The sequence below is a fragment of the Lemur catta genome, chromosome 9 (genome assembly GCF_020740605.2).
Source record: "Lemur catta isolate mLemCat1 chromosome 9, mLemCat1.pri, whole genome shotgun sequence".
In the NCBI taxonomy this organism is placed as follows: Eukaryota; Metazoa; Chordata; class Mammalia; order Primates; family Lemuridae; genus Lemur; species Lemur catta.
Window position 1 is genome coordinate 79,847,460 of NC_059136.1, and position 15,578 is coordinate 79,863,037.

The 15,578-nt window shown below is 42.6% G+C and overlaps 1 protein-coding gene across 1 annotated transcript in view; it reads right to left on the reverse strand.

Moving 5' to 3' along the window:
• Positions 1 to 15,578, reverse strand: part of RDH10 (retinol dehydrogenase 10) — a 28,014-nt gene extending 12,436 nt beyond the window's left edge. Inside the window, exons 1-2 of the mRNA XM_045561442.1 lie at positions 14,528 to 15,578; positions 12,702 to 12,937 (exon numbers count right to left, since the gene is read on the reverse strand). Coding sequence (XP_045417398.1) covers positions 12,702 to 12,937; positions 14,528 to 14,816 — 525 coding nt within the window. The 5' untranslated portion in view covers positions 14,817 to 15,578. The remainder of the gene's footprint in view (positions 1 to 12,701; positions 12,938 to 14,527) is intronic.

Sequence of the window (15,578 nt, forward strand, 5' to 3'; positions counted from 1 at the left end):
TCAAATTGCATCTCAGAAATTCTAATAAAGACAGATATTCCAAAGGGCAGAGGCTTCGGTTCTGCTCTAGTGGCCAGTAACCACTTCCATGAGGTGTAAACACATACATGCTCACTGCTCCGGCCGTCGGAAGCGGCAGGACCCCTATGCCCTGGTCACCAGCACAGCTCTCCCTGTCCCCAGGATCATCAACCCTTGTAATTCATAAGCGTAAATAGTTCAAATTCCTCCCTGCTTTCTAGTTTGTTTACTGTCGAGTCTTTAAAATATTAAAATCTTTACATAAACAAAGGACAAATATAATCAAGAGGACACATCTGACAACTTACTTTCTTCTTAAGCATGCACTATAACAACTTAGAATTCATTCAATATATACAAGTGTTGATGAGGTATCTATATTGAGGTAGACATTGTTAAAAAACAAAAATACATTTTTGGCACCCTCTTAAGGAAATGTAAGGGTTGTAGAAGCCAATTTCTCTGTAAATCAGTATTCTCAAACTTTGCTACAGGTTAGAATCACCCAGGGAGCTTTTCCTCCTGCTGTCCAGGGCACATCCCAGACCAATTATACCAGAATCTCCAAGGGAGAGGACCGGGCAACAACAGGCAAGGTTCCCCAGGTGATTCCAATCGTAGCCAAGTTTGAGAACATCAGTGTTCCAGAACAGTGTCTCAATCTCAGCACCGTTACCGTTTGGGGGGTAATTTTATGTTGTGGGGATTGACTATGCAATGCAGGATATTTAAGCAGCATCTCTGGCCTCTCTCCACTACATGCTAGTGGCAGCTCCACCAGTCTGCTAAGCAAAATGTGTTCAGGTGTTGCCAATGTCCCCTGGGGCAAAATGGCCCTCAAGAGAACCACTCTCTAGAAGAACATGTACATTAGCAAAGCAAGTTCCATATACTCCAGTGATGATTTCTCCTAAGCTCTAATTCTCACATTGTAATGACATTTTCCTTGGTTTTCTATTTGTTTGGGGCTGGGAAAAAACCAAACAAACATGGGCTCAAAACTTCATCATTTTTAGTTTCGACACCTCAAACCACCACTCCACTACTAAATTAAGAAATATCTTTGAAGGACAATAATTTTTTTTTTTAAAATTAGAGATGGGGTCTCATTCTGTCACCCAGGTTGGAGTACAGAGGCACAATCATAGCTCACTGCAGCCTTGAGCTTGTGGGCTCAAGTGATTCTCACATCTTAGCCTCCCAAGTAGCTAGGACTACAGGTGCATCCCACCATGTCTAATTTTCAAATTTTTTGCAGAAATGGGGTCTGGCTATGTCACCCAGGCCGGTGTCAAACTCCTGAGGACAATATTATCCAACAGCCAGTATGATATATTCTAGTTACCTCATGGAAGAACAATATTAAAGTGTAATAGAGGATAGCACTCATCATTTATCAACAACGCTGGCTAAACCACCCCAAATGTTATTACTAAATTGTGGGAACTAAAAGAAAACTTCCCATTAAGTACAGCAAGTATACGCGACACCATTCCTTCCGTTATCTAACAATACCGACTGCTGACACTACGCCAGGCACCAGGTTGGAAGTTAGGAGGGATGCACGAGACAGGCAAGGTCCCTGCTCTCCTGCAAATTAATTCCAGACAATCATTCTGATCCTGGGCAGGAAGAACACAGTTCTTCACCACCTGGCCCCGACTTCCTGTCACGATGCTTATGGCTGTGGAAACTCCATCCTGGGCACAGCAACCAAGAGGAAGAGTGAGGTAAAGAGCACCTGGACTTATCTTTTTAGACACTGGACCTGAATTCAAATGAAAACAAAAACCAAAAAAACTCAGACTAGGGTGGGCCCCAGAGTGCATGGTCTGACATTTCCCTAGTTTACAAGATTCCTAAAAGGCTGGCTAGCTCAGGGGAAAAAAAAAAAAAAAGGAAGGGGGGAGGGTGGAATATTGAGAAAGTGGGAAGAAAAATAAGCATTGAAGAGCAGTTCCTCCTTCACCTTGGATGTGCATAAGAATTGCCTGGGATCTGAATCAAACACACTCTGACTCAGTAGTTCTGGAAGCAGCCTGAGAGCAGCCTTTCTAACATGCATCCAGGTGCTGCTCGTGCTGGTGCTCCAGGCCATAGGCCAAGCACGTGGTTCTAGAGCTACCCTGGGGAATCTGTCTGCTACAAACCTCCAGTGGCTTCAGACCAATTTCTCCTAGAAATTCAGTAGAACAGGCAGACCAATTTCCTCCATGGCTCCCAGTGCTCCCCAACGCCCAACACTGATCAGGTAAAGACTAGTTTGAATCAGCACCAGGAGCCCCCAGCGCTTTGAGTGGATGACTGTGGGAGCTGTGGACTGTATGTCTATTCGCCCTGGATCCATTTTTAGCACTAGCAAGCCCTCCAGCCCCATTAGAACAAGCTCTCAGAAAGAGACCTAAAAGACTTCAAAATCCTTTCCCCTCATCCACAGAGGCTTTGAAGGCTTAGCTTTCAAGACAAGGAATGTAGACCCTGTTAGCCCCTCAGCATTTACTTCTTTCACTTTCCAACTTCACCTTGGACTAGTGAACCATAGAGGCTTTTATGCTTTGGTAAGCCCGTGAGGAAACTCCACTTGGGAAAAAATTACCCCTTTAGAAATCAGATGTTTGGGTCGTAAGTTTGGACACGTTATCAGCCAGCCAAAACTGCACAATTTTGAAAAATCCATGATTAACGTTTCAAAGGCAAAGCTTGTGGAGCTATCTGGAATTCTGATCCCATAAGATTATTATATAACAGAATAAAGGTTTTACATTTTCTAGGAGATAAGCTAATAAAATAAAGTAAAACCATACTGTTACTGAAATTTTGGTACTAAGTATTTACAGAACTTTGGTCAGTTCTTATAGAAGAGCCCTTTTCAATCACTGCTTTTTTGTGTCTAGATTTTCAATGCTGACATGCAACAAGGAAGAGAAGAGAAGAGGCTTGGTGACCAAGGATGTACTACACTATTTCCAAGGAAATAACTACCTCAAATATAGACCATGGAAAATTACAGAAAAGGCATAGACACACATGAGTTGGGCTTTGGTAATAAAATTCTAGTGTAGTATTGGTTCTTCAGGCTAGAATTTTACACGATTGTCTAATTTATAGAGCAAACTTTCTGGGGATATTAAACAAGGGTTAATCAGTTATTACTAAACTAACTATGCTAATAAAAAAAAACCCAACACTTGAAGATTCATTCTTATATTATACCACAGGGCAAAAACCCAAGTGACTCACAGGAAAATCTACTGTACCAGGAGCTTTGAACATGTAGCCCAGGTAAGTATTTGTACAGGCTCTAACCTGGAGTCCCAGACTGAGGGTCTCCATCCTAGGGCCTTCCTTCCCTGGCGGTGACCTTAGGGAAGTCCCACAACCTCTCTTGGTTTGTTTCCTCATCCATAAAAACGGAGATAATGGCCGGGCGCGGTGGCTCACGCCTGTAATCCTAGCACTCTGGGAGGCCAAGGCGGGTGGATCGCTCGAGGTCAGGAGAGTTCGAGACCAGCCTGAGCAAGAGTGAGACCCCATCTCTACTAAAAATAGAAAGAAATGATCTGGCCAACTAAAAATATATATAGAAAAAAAAAAATTAGCCGGGCATGGTGGCGCATGCCTGTAGTCCCAGCTACTGGGGAGGCTGAGGGAGTAGGATCGCTTAAGCCCAGGAGTTTGAGGTTGCTGTGAGCTAGGCTGACGCCACGGCACTCACTCCAACCCAGGCAACAGAGCGAGACTCTGTCTCAAAAAAAAAAAAAAAAAAAAAAACGGAGATAATGATTCTACTCAATTCACAGTCACTATGAGGCTCAAATGAGAGTACAGTGTTTATGAAAAGGCTTTGTAAATTTAAGCGCTATATAAAAGTTAAGTAAATGCACACAAGGCTCATTAAGCATACATTTATAGGCTATTTTGGTTATAAGTGCTATCTATTTTTGGTTAGGTTGTTGCCTCAAGTTCCTGCAATTGCTGATTCTTACTATGTATGGCTCCCAGTCCTCCCTTCCCTCCACGCGGTGCCAGACCATACTTCCAGTTAAAACTCAGTATCTGGCCACAAAAAGAAGTCTCAAAAACATATTGCGAAGCAGTTGCCTCAGGTGCCTCATGCCTTTCATCCAGAGTTCTAGCTGATGCTGGAAAACAACAACAAAACACTTTGCAATAACACCTCTTTCCTAATCCTTTTCTTCAGAACTGTTTTACTGAGAGCAGAAAATGACTATTATAAATATAAAAATTACAACGTTTGAAGGGTCCAGCACACATAAAAATACTACAAGTTGGTACAGAATTATTTAAAAATAATTACACCTTACATCGTTTCTCTTTCCCAAGAGATTGTAGAACTACCCTGTTTTAAAATCCTTAAGAAATCAGTAGGGGGCAGTATGTTAATTACAATATGCAGGTGGGAAAATTCCGGGCTTTGATTTTTTAAGTTTCACTTGTCCTCAAAATACCCATGTGTTTACACAAGTTACACTACAAATATTTTCCTAGTTACACTGATTCGGGAAGTGTTATTTCGAGCCCCATTGTTTAGAATAACACTAAGAAGCTAAACCATGTTAATATTCAAAAATTCCAGTACTAAGCTATTTGGAGGAAAGGCAAGAAATTCACATTTTACGCAAGCAGCAAATAAGAGACAAACACTTGTGGTTTCCCCAAACCAAAAAACACAATGTTAACACCGTTGCTACTTTTCACACATTTTTGTGTGATCTTTGAAAGTTTCACAGACCAAGTAATATTTTGTTTCCAAATGTGAATTCACTGTGAGTGGCTTGTCACTGTAAGGGGCTAATTTGACAGCACTCAAGGTTGCAGCAGTAATTACCCTTACTTGTTAAATATTCTAGCAGCATTTGCTGCAGTGTTGAAAGTTTTATGATCATTATGAGAGGATATTCATTTTTTTTCCCCGTGGTTCACTTAATTTTAATTTCAGAGCATTTAAAAAAATGGTCCCTGACAGGTGTGAACTTGAGTTGTAAGAGAATTGACAAATAAATTAAAAAAGAAGAAAAAATTCAAGAATACGCCAAGCTAGAAAAGCTCATGTTAGCGTTCCTTCTGATGAAAAGATGCCCCTTGCATCCCTCCAGCATGGAGACGGCACGAGCCTGTATAAACCCAGGGATCCAGGTGACAGAAATTGGCCAGCCAGGTATGTCAAGGTAAACATGATTATATCCTGAGGCCATGCTCTGCCAACCTTTATTCCGAACAATGGTATCTTGACAGTGTTAAGTCATGATACAGGGAAGTTTCTGAGGCTGCCCTATTAAAGTATGCTTTACGTACCTGGAAAGAAGTCTTCTGAGTTATCTTCCAATTATGCTTAGATGGGGTCTCAGCCTGAAAGGGGCTTCTAGGTCAGTTGATATAATCTAGAAGGAGTTAGTTCTTCCAATAGCTGACTGCTATACTAACTTCTGAGATAAGAAAGATTAACACATTTTAATCTGATCCCTGAAGTTACAGGCTCAAAACACTGGACTCAACCCATTCAGCTGAGGCAGGGAACAGTTCCCTATTTCTTACGGACTAATAGATTTGTCATACTCCAAAGATTAGTTATAAAAGGCCCTTTCTCTTAGGAAAATACTGGTTGTATGTGTAGGAAATAAGATATAAATCCACCCTGCCAGTACACCCCCTAGTGGAACTTCAGCATAGTACAGTTTGGGGTTCAAAAACATACCAGGTATTTAGGATTTACACAGGCCGGAAGAGACTTCCAGGTCCGGTGGCTATAACTGCACCATGGTCATGTCCTTTCTACTTATTATCAAGCAAGCAAATAAAGCACGTCATCTATACTTTTACCCATATAGACAGATATCTGAATTAGACTGAGGCAAATGGACTATTTATCAAAATTGAAACAGGCTTAATTTTAGTTTTTGAAAGAACTAAAGCAGAAATTTTAGATGAATTTGCTATTAATATTCCTTAACTCAAGAAAAACCTTAAATATAAAGGGGTTTCCTACTTAAAATTCTTCTAACTCTCAAGTGAGGTTATTAAATTGCTTGAAAGGAATTTTCTCAGATTGCCATGGCTTAGATATATTCAAGTTATTAATACTAAAATCAATTCACTGGAATTTGCCAAAGATCTTGAAGATCTGAAAAATGATCAGAGTAAAAACAAATTTAAGGGAAGAGAATAAATTGACAGAATGTGAGCAGTTATGTATTTAACCATAGGGCTTGTAGCTCTTCTCTAGGACCCAGAGACTCAGTTCTGCAATGAATGGCTAAGGATTCTGCCGGCACTCTGCATCCAGTCTCTTTGAAAAAGCTATTCAATCAGTGTTAGCATTAGAATGCTTCCACTTTGACATGTCCTATAGATTAATTTCTATTGGGGCAGATAATGGCTAAAGCTCTGGAGGTAGAAATAACGAGGGAGAAAAAGAACAAACATCAACTTTGGTTCAAGGAATCAAGATAAATAACACAACGGCTCCATGATCAAACCAAAAAAAGGCCATTCCCTTAGCCAAGAATTTGATGACTATTTTGCAGGGGCTGCCACCTTAATATATAATAATATTATTAAGTCAACGTGAATATATTTTGCATTTGTGTTTTTCTTTCACAGGCGTAGTGATACATTTTGTCTAAATTATTCAACTTCTATTGTCTCCCAGTAAAACAGAACTCAAATGGCAGGAGAGTCAGACAGAGGCTCTTGTGTGAGGCATGAGTGTGCAGGGCTCTCTGAGGGCACAGTGAGGAGTCTGCCCAGCTGGGGTGTGGAGTATACCACGGGATGTAATAGGTGCTGAACTGGGAAGGCAGGTGGAAATCAGCTTTGGAAGGCCCAGGATGCCATGCTAATGAGCCTGGACTTCACGCTGTGAGCAATATGGTTATGCAAGGGTTTTAAGCAGTCATATAACAAATTCAAGTCTGCTTAGATAACCCTAAGTTGGAGGGCAAGGAATGGAACAAAGAATTTCAGAGGCTCTTTCAAGAGTGCAGGCAAGAGGTGATGGAGGCACACACAAGAAGTGGGATTGGAAAGGAGGGCATCAGTCAGAGCACACGGTGGCAAGAGAACAGTCAGGATTTGGCGACCCTTGAATGTGTGCAAGATGGAGAGGTGAAAACAATGCTGGTGTTTCGAAGCTTGGTGACTGGCTGAACCAGGGGATGCAAAAGGGGGCAAAAAGGAGTTAGTTCAGATTTGAGACATGTAGATTTTAGGGAATGTGTGAAACAGCCAAGACAGTTGTGTGAACTTGGGAACTATCCTCAAAATCACAGTTGAAGCCACTGCAGTAAATAGATTATCCAGCTAGATAAAGGTGCACAGTAAAAAGAGGTCCAAGCACACAACACTAAAGAGTCACTACAATTCACAGGTGGGGAGGTTAAGAAGATTGGGAAGGCAGAAAGAGAAGCAGGAGAAAATGGGCTTATCATGGAAGCTAAACCACTTGAGTGTCAAGGAGATGGTCAAAAGGGTCTCATTTTTAGAAAGACGAAGCTACACGGTGCTACTTTTTCATTTAGCTTAGAAATTATGACGTTGGTTACATAGCAGTATTTTCTAAACAACGGAGACAAACAGACACAGATTAGAACATATATCAAAGATGCTGGGAAGCTTTTTATATTATGTAGCATTTGGTTCCCTGCTTACACTAGTTATGTACAATGACATCTTATAATGTCATAGATTTTGTTTTCTAATAGATTTGGGCCCAACATGTAATATATGAAATATAGAAACTCAAAGTTTAGAGAACATGTGATCCCATTTTGTGTATATATGTATACAGTCCCAGGCATCTAAGTAGTTGCTATCAAAAGAGAAGTTTTACTCTATTTTCAACTGTGACCACAAGAATTAATAAGATAAAGTATGCTTACCTCATGTCAATGTACAACTCATTCAACATACAAAACGTATTTCTAAAGCTGAAACATTTTTATACATATGACATTTAACAACAGAAACCAGTTCTAGTGCAGACTTTCAGGCCATGAATTGCAAGTTTTTAGTAGCTATCATGAGGCAAGGAAGCAATATTCTCTATAAAATACTTAGTTGTACAATTCTTAATAGTGTGAAGGAGGAAATATTGGCCAAATGGTTTTATATGAATACTGTAGAAATGATTTTTTAAAAATTCTAAATCTAAGAGACCTTGAACAAAACTAGGTTTCTGTAACCAGAGAACAGAGGAATATAGTATGTGAGATTAAAAACCAGTAAATCACATAAGAACTTAAAAACATTAATGATTAGGGACCATTCATGAGATATTAGGTACAACCGTAGCACTAATGTCTTTAAGTGCTGCATTACTCAGATCTAGCTGGTGGGCTTTTACTTTTCCTGGATGGATTTTAACTAAATAGACTTTAGACATTTGGATATAGATAAATGCCTAATTCAGTAATTAGTATTTTAAAACTGTGAAACCTTTTAAGTTAAGTGGTCTATTAATTAACTACCAATTATCTTGTCTGACTACCATATCAATAGAAGTAAATTACCGACTAGCTACTTGACAGATTTAGTCCTTTACCATGCAAAATTTCTTTGGAACATAAAAGGCCTGGAGTTAAATGCTTTTGCATCCCCCTTTTGGTTAATCAGGGATCAATTTGCTGCTCACATATAAAAAGCCAAATGTAGCTCTTTGGTCAAAAAAAAAAAATCTACAGATAAACTTTGGTTTTTAGAAATGACAAGATTCTACTGAGGGAGTAGAATCTTTAAATAACATGTGAAACAATATTAATATTTTGGAGGAAACATGAGTTTACATGAAGGCCAACTTTCCATATTTCAAAGTAGAACAGAGAGAGATATTTTCAAGTTTTTACATCTCACTAAGATACAGAGAGAGTTTACATGAACCATTTCTATGCTAGAGTTGCAGTGCATGACATTGCATTCATTCTGCATGGTCTTGTCCTAACTGGGAGTACTTCACAGCAGATTATGCTGACTAGAACCTACCCTAAATCTATTACTTCTTGACTGGTGACCAAGAGAAGGTTTCTGGGAGAGCTGCTGGTGATAGAACAGCACTGGAAGAAGTGTCATAGCAGACTTGAAGGCTGTGTAGAATTATGCCAGGCACTGTAAAGGCTTCCAAAGTATATAAAAATTATACCTGGCTAAGAAGGAAAGAATTGCTGTAGGGGTCCTCTCCTTGAGGACTGGTCACTGGGAAGTATGAATCGTTGCTACGCATTCAATTGCAGCTTGATTCAAATTGGTATACCAGCCTTCTCAAAGTTGCTAGCCTCCCCCCAAAGAGCAGAGTAAAAATGAGAACACAGGTGGGGCAGGAAGAATGGGAAAATTATATAGGAAAGCAGAAGACACAAACAATAACAAATGTGAGCCAGCCCCATTTTGAGATAACAATCTTACATGGCTTGAGTTAGTCCAACATAATGCTTACCTTTTAAAACTTCAGAACACAGACCCATGTGACTGTTCTCTGAATAGATAATCTTCTAACTATTTAAGCAGAAGCCTATCATTATCAAATATTGAGTGACTTAAGAATAAAGTTCTGTGTCAGGCACAGGAAAACAAACAGATGTGTATAACAAACTGCCTTCAGACAGCTTGCCATCCATTTTGGGATGCAAGGCACAGTGCATTAAAAGTTACACCACAGAGCATATACTATGCACCAAAGGATGGGAATGACAACAAATGCTGGGAGAAATTAATGGAAAGAAAAGAAAAACCTTAGACAAGTCATTTAACCACAGGTTCATTGGAAAACAAAGGGTTGGACAAGAATGTCTCTGTGGATCCTTGCAGCTCTAATACCCAAAAAGGCCAGAAGGGCTGGAGTGGGAGGGAAGGAGTGGGAGGGAAGTTATATTGAGAACTTGAGCTAGGCTTTAAAAGGCACATGGAATGGAGGAGGAGGGTGTTCCAGGTAGGGGGAATTGTATTAGGAATAGTTTGGAAGTCAGAGTACCCACAGCTTTTCATTTGGAAGTCCACATGGTTTTCTATTTCACTGTATGTGACTTTAACTCTGAGTCAGGGTCAACATACTATTTGTTATTTCATGAAAACAGACATTAACTGCTACTTAGACATCTGGCTCAAGACGATCTGTTCAAATGACTGAACAAGTCTTTGCTCAGCTGATCTACTTTTTAAAATATATGGGGCAACTTCTTTTCCCCACCCAGATACAGTAAAAAGACATACTCATTAGTTTCTCTGGAAGGGAAACAGCACATGCCAATGTCAACACATCTTTGAAAAGTTACTACCAACATTTTCACCTAAGAGGACTACTAGAAAGGAAGCTGAATTCAGGTGGCTCTTAGAACACTATTTAACCCCTGCAAAAAAAAAAATTTAAAATTTAAAAACCCCTGTAAAAATTACAGTAAATTGTCCTTTAAATTTTTGTTGCTAAATCTGAACTTCTCAAAGGTTTATAAATCTCAGCAAAAAGTCAGAAATTCCAACTCTAAAATGAATTTTCTGACTCAATATTGAAAATAAATTCTTAAGTTTAGATGCTTAGGGGAAAAACAGCTGGAGAATTCAGGAGCCTCCCATATTTTAATATGAAGTGACGTCATTCTGTCAAGGCTTCCAAGAACTCCCTAAATTGTGTGGTTAAGCAACATCTCAAAGCACAGTGAGGACTCCAGGAAGGTAGTATGTTCCTCCTTGGTACACAGATTCAGTTCCAGAATAATTTTCTGTTAGGGATTTCATTAAATTTTCTCCTTATGATAGAAAGTAGCCTAATGTTAGAAGTACAGTATATCAATTTATATGTTTTTCAAAGCTAAGGCTATGGATTTTCTGGGCTTAACACATTCTAGCACTCATTTTATCAGATGTCTTTCTGGAGCTGTTTTCCTGTTATAAATATTTAACTGCAGATTGTACAGGGTTTCTTTAAGAACCCAGTTACATTTGAAATTTTACAATTCAGCAAAATAATCATACAGAGAAAGCAGGCAAGACAGCTAAACTTCAGAGTACTTGGTGTAGGTAAAAGTTTACAGTTAGAAAGTCTTGCATTAACTCAGTCAAAGATTATTGGGGGAAAAAGACAATCCCCGTGTCTGTGGTTCATAACTAACCTCCTGATAGCTCTGTGTCTGTTTCAGGCTGACAAGTCAACTAAAATAAACTTGAGTTTCTATGGCAGCTTCATCCTTATTATTTTTTAAATATGAAAACTACATTCCACCTGCAATTTATCTATGTCTTTTATTTCAAATGGTGGTTGTTTATTTGACTCAGAATTACAAACACACAAGATTTCTGATAAATTCCACTGCCAACTTTATTCAGTTGGACTGGCCTTTACTCATTTAACCTGCCTCTTTGACACTTGCTGCCTGTTTTTGTGGACCCAGCAACAGCAAGGACTTTAATTCCATTCCCCACCCCCAATGCATACAACACACACCTACGTGCATGCACATACACAGGCATGCTTAAATTCCCCTGAACTGTATTTAGTGATCTCCTCACTTATTTAAAACACAGATACGAATTGGCTCAGGTCATTTGTAAGTTCATTTCTAGAGGTTTGGAAATGAATGAAATAAGGTTCGTGTTTAAAATAAAACATTAAAATTACCTTTTTCCAAGATCAAAGGTTTGATGTTCAAGGAGCAACATTTGAGTAAGTACTTCTAAAGCCAGATTAAGTTTTTAAGCATTTGCTAAAAAATTAATGAGGTTTAATGTGACCTATTTAGGAGAAACAGTTCTTTGTTGTGTTCTGTCAGAAGGCTAATCCGCCTATGGAAAAAAAAAAAGTAAAATCCTATCTCCTTACCCCTTTCTCATTGGATTCTACCTGCCTACAAAAGTAAATATAAGCAAGAAAAGCATAAAGTGTGTCAACAGTGTACAGAGTTATAGCAGAGAGCTTCACACCTACCTTTATTGAAGATAAGTTCAGCTGAAAAACTAGGGTTCCTGTGCCCCTAAAGCAGCAGAAGCGCCCCCACCACCCAGATGCGACAGTCTCGCTGATAGGCAGAAGCTGGCGTTCTTAAACCCCCAGCTCATCAGGTCTCCCAGCACTCCTTTCCCTCTCTGTGGTCCTGTCACGGTGACTTCTGTTCTCATTTGAGAAGCACCTTCTAACTTGAGAAAGTCCTGAGATGTCCTCAACTGGACAATGCCATGGACCCTGGGGATGGTCAGAGGATGTTAAGTGACTGCCAGGGTGGCCTGACCACTCCCAGTGGACCACAAATGCTGATCTCAGAATCTTTAGCACTTTCCAAAATGTGGCTGAGCGGTAATTTGGAAGCCTAAACCCTGACTTTAGGAATTCATAAGAACAACCAATGTTTTATAAACTCAACAGAAAGTAAAATAAACAAACCCAGGGTTTTATGCTCCCTCTTGTTATTTTTATGGCAATCTTTCAAACTAGTTCAAAATGTTCAATCCTCTACCCCCTCAAGAAATTCTGAATTGGGGGAAGGGGGGGGAGTACAAAAGAAAACAACTATTTAATAGTAACCAGCACACACTGTAATTCACCATGGGGGAATAGCTAATTAGGAGACCTTGTGGTGAAAGAGTGCAGGTGGCTTTCAGGCTGGCACTGAAATCTCTCTCCTTCCCAACCTTCTCATTGAGGAGGGCCCAGCAATAAAAACAAGGATGTTTATATTTACCCAGAAGTGTGCATGGCAATTGACCATCATGGTTCTCTCAATGAGCTCATCAGGACATTCCAGAAGGTGATGCCCAGAGACCACGCCAGCATTATTGACCAGGACCGAGACCTCGCCAACCTCCTTGCGGACCCTTTCAGCAGTCAGGTAGACATTCTCCCTCTTCCCCACATCACAGGTGTAGGTAAAAACCTGCAAGTTACAGTGGGGCAGAATTTCTTCCTCACCATTTCCAGCTGTCCTCAGAAGTCCAGATGAGGAGAAAAATGGAACAGAGAAGGGAGTGCAGAAAGTGAGTCACATGGCAATCAATAGGACAAAGATCACACAAAACCAAAATACTACAGTGAGCTTCAAATTTCTAACACTGTAAGGCTTGCCAATGACTGAACTTACAGCTGCCTTCCTCCCCTAAAAGTCTTTGGGAATTACAGCAATTTACTGGATAACTTTGCTTAGGGGAAAGTCATGTAATTGTGACAAGTCCAACGCAAGTAGACCACATGGGATCAGCTTGCTAGAGCTAAAGACACCTGCAAAGAACTGATCTCAGCCCAGAGAATAGCACATACACTACACAGTCCTCTTTTTTTTGGGAAACAGTGGCCTGAAACAGCTCTTAATCTTTAGTATGAGCACCCTCAAATGTAAACTCACTTCAAGGCTCACAAATCAAAACTATAATTAATAATCTGAATTCATCCAAAGCCAAGAAATGAATCTAAAGTTTCTCATGAACAAGGTCACTTGTTCTAACAGGGGTGGCTGAATCCCGTAAGACATACCCTCACAAATCAAGTTTACAGGTAAATATCCAATCTTACCACATATGGACTCAAATTATTTAAAAACCAAAATCTCTTCCCTGGAAAATGAATACCCTTATCTTTTAGGTTTGGGCAGAGAGCACAAAAATCTGTTATTTGCTACCCCTCCATACTACCACTGAAAATTGAACATTTTCAACCTTAAATCCAAAAGGCAGGTGCCAGTAAGTTTGGTGACAAATGATCAGTGTAGGGGAGAAATGGTACCCAAGTCAATATTCTCCATAGTTCAATGTTTTCACTGGAAATGAAAAATTTGTCAAAAAGCAAGAGCCATTATCAAATTTCCTGGGCCAATACTTATTATTGGTTATGGATTCTGCATTGTTTTTTTTTGGCCTCAAATTCAGGTTAATTAATAAGTATACAGAAATACAGATTTCCTGGGGTGACCAAAAACATGCAAAAAATTTACAATAAAGCTTAAATCCTTCAAGTGTTTTCTCTTAAGAAGCCAGGCATGTCTCTGTCTCCATCAAGCTCAGAGAATGTAACTAAAGCTGGCTAAACAATGTAATTATTTACCCCGGCTAAAGTTATCCTGAAATCATCAGTACTGCCCTAGCCTAAGCGGTTCGGACCACGGTAACACAGACACATGCTTCAGTCGAGTCTGAGAACAACTTCCCAAAGACACTTCAGTTTCCCATCGCGCCGCTTGCAAGTCGGGAGTGAGACATTTCTTTGGGATCCAAACCTGTGGTAACAAGTTCTCTCTGTCTTCCCTACTCTCGGAGGGCTTAGGAACCCCCACAGTCGTCCCCAGAGACGCGACCTCCGTTAGGACTGGCTTTGGCACACTTTGCCCTTCCACACAGAGAGGTGATCATGCTCCTTTATCAGAGAGCAAATTCCACTCGCCTTCTAGAAGACTGGTGGGGTGTTCTTTTCCTCGAGAGCGGGGCTGACCATGGCAGTGGGGTTTGGGGGCCTTCCGGGGTAGGGCGCGGGGTGGGGACAGGCTTGACCCAACAATGCTCGGGCGCGGGTCCGAGTTACCTTGCAGCGCGGCGGCGTCGGCCGCCTCCAGGTCGCGGTAGATGTGGCGCACCATGCCCGCCGTCTCCTCGTTGCTCTGCGTGTTGATGTCCCAGAGCACGAGCAGCGCCCGGCGCCGGGCGAACTCGAGCGCGAAGAGACGGCCCAGGCCGCTGCCGGCGCCCGTGATGAGGCACACCTGGCCCGCCACGCTCTTCTCCTTGGGCCGCACCAGCCAGCGCGCCGCAGCCAGCACGAACGCCCAGAGCACTTTGAAAGTGACCACGAAGAACTCCACCACGATGTTCATCGCGGCGCCCGGGACCTCGCGCGAGCCCAGTGCCCGCGTCTGCGCCCACCCCGCGCCAGGCAGCCCTGCCCCCGGCCCCCGGGCGCTTGTCAGAGCGGCCGGGACGAGAAGGCTGCGCCCCGCGCCCGCCCCCGAGGTGCCCGCCGGGCTGCAGTGCGCGGCGCCGCTCCCTGCCTGCGCGGGGCCACTCCCGCCCGGGCTCGGCGCGGTGGCCCCGAGCTGTGCCTGCAGCGGCAGCCGCCGGGCTCGGCGCCTCCTGCCGGCGGCCGCCCGCCCGTCCCGCAGCGCCCGGCCGGCGGGTCCCGCTGCAGTGGCGGTGACAGCCGCGAGTTAGGCAACGCGCGCTGCCCTCATGGCCAAGCTGCCGCCGCCCGAGCGTCCCCGGAGCCGGCGCGACGGCTCCCTCTCACCCCGGGGGAGGGTGCGCGGCGAAGACTGCACTGGCCGGCCGGCCGCCGCGGGAGTTGACAACTTGACCCAAGTTGCGAAAGGGTGGGAGAGTCGGGTGCGGGGCAGCGGAGTGCCGGGAAGGGGCGACTCGCTCGGCGCAGGCGAGCGCTGCCCAACGGCTTGCAGCTGCCTCCGCGGTCTCGTGTCCCCCTGCCCTGCACTCCCCGCGGCTGTCACTCGAGTACCGGGCTCTGCAGTGCAGCGCCGCTTGCAAGTCGGAGCGCTCCCGGCCGGCTCTGAGCGGGCTCCACGCTCCGCGCTATATAACCCGCGACCGGGAAGAGCCGGCGGCGGCATCGGCATCGGCCCTCC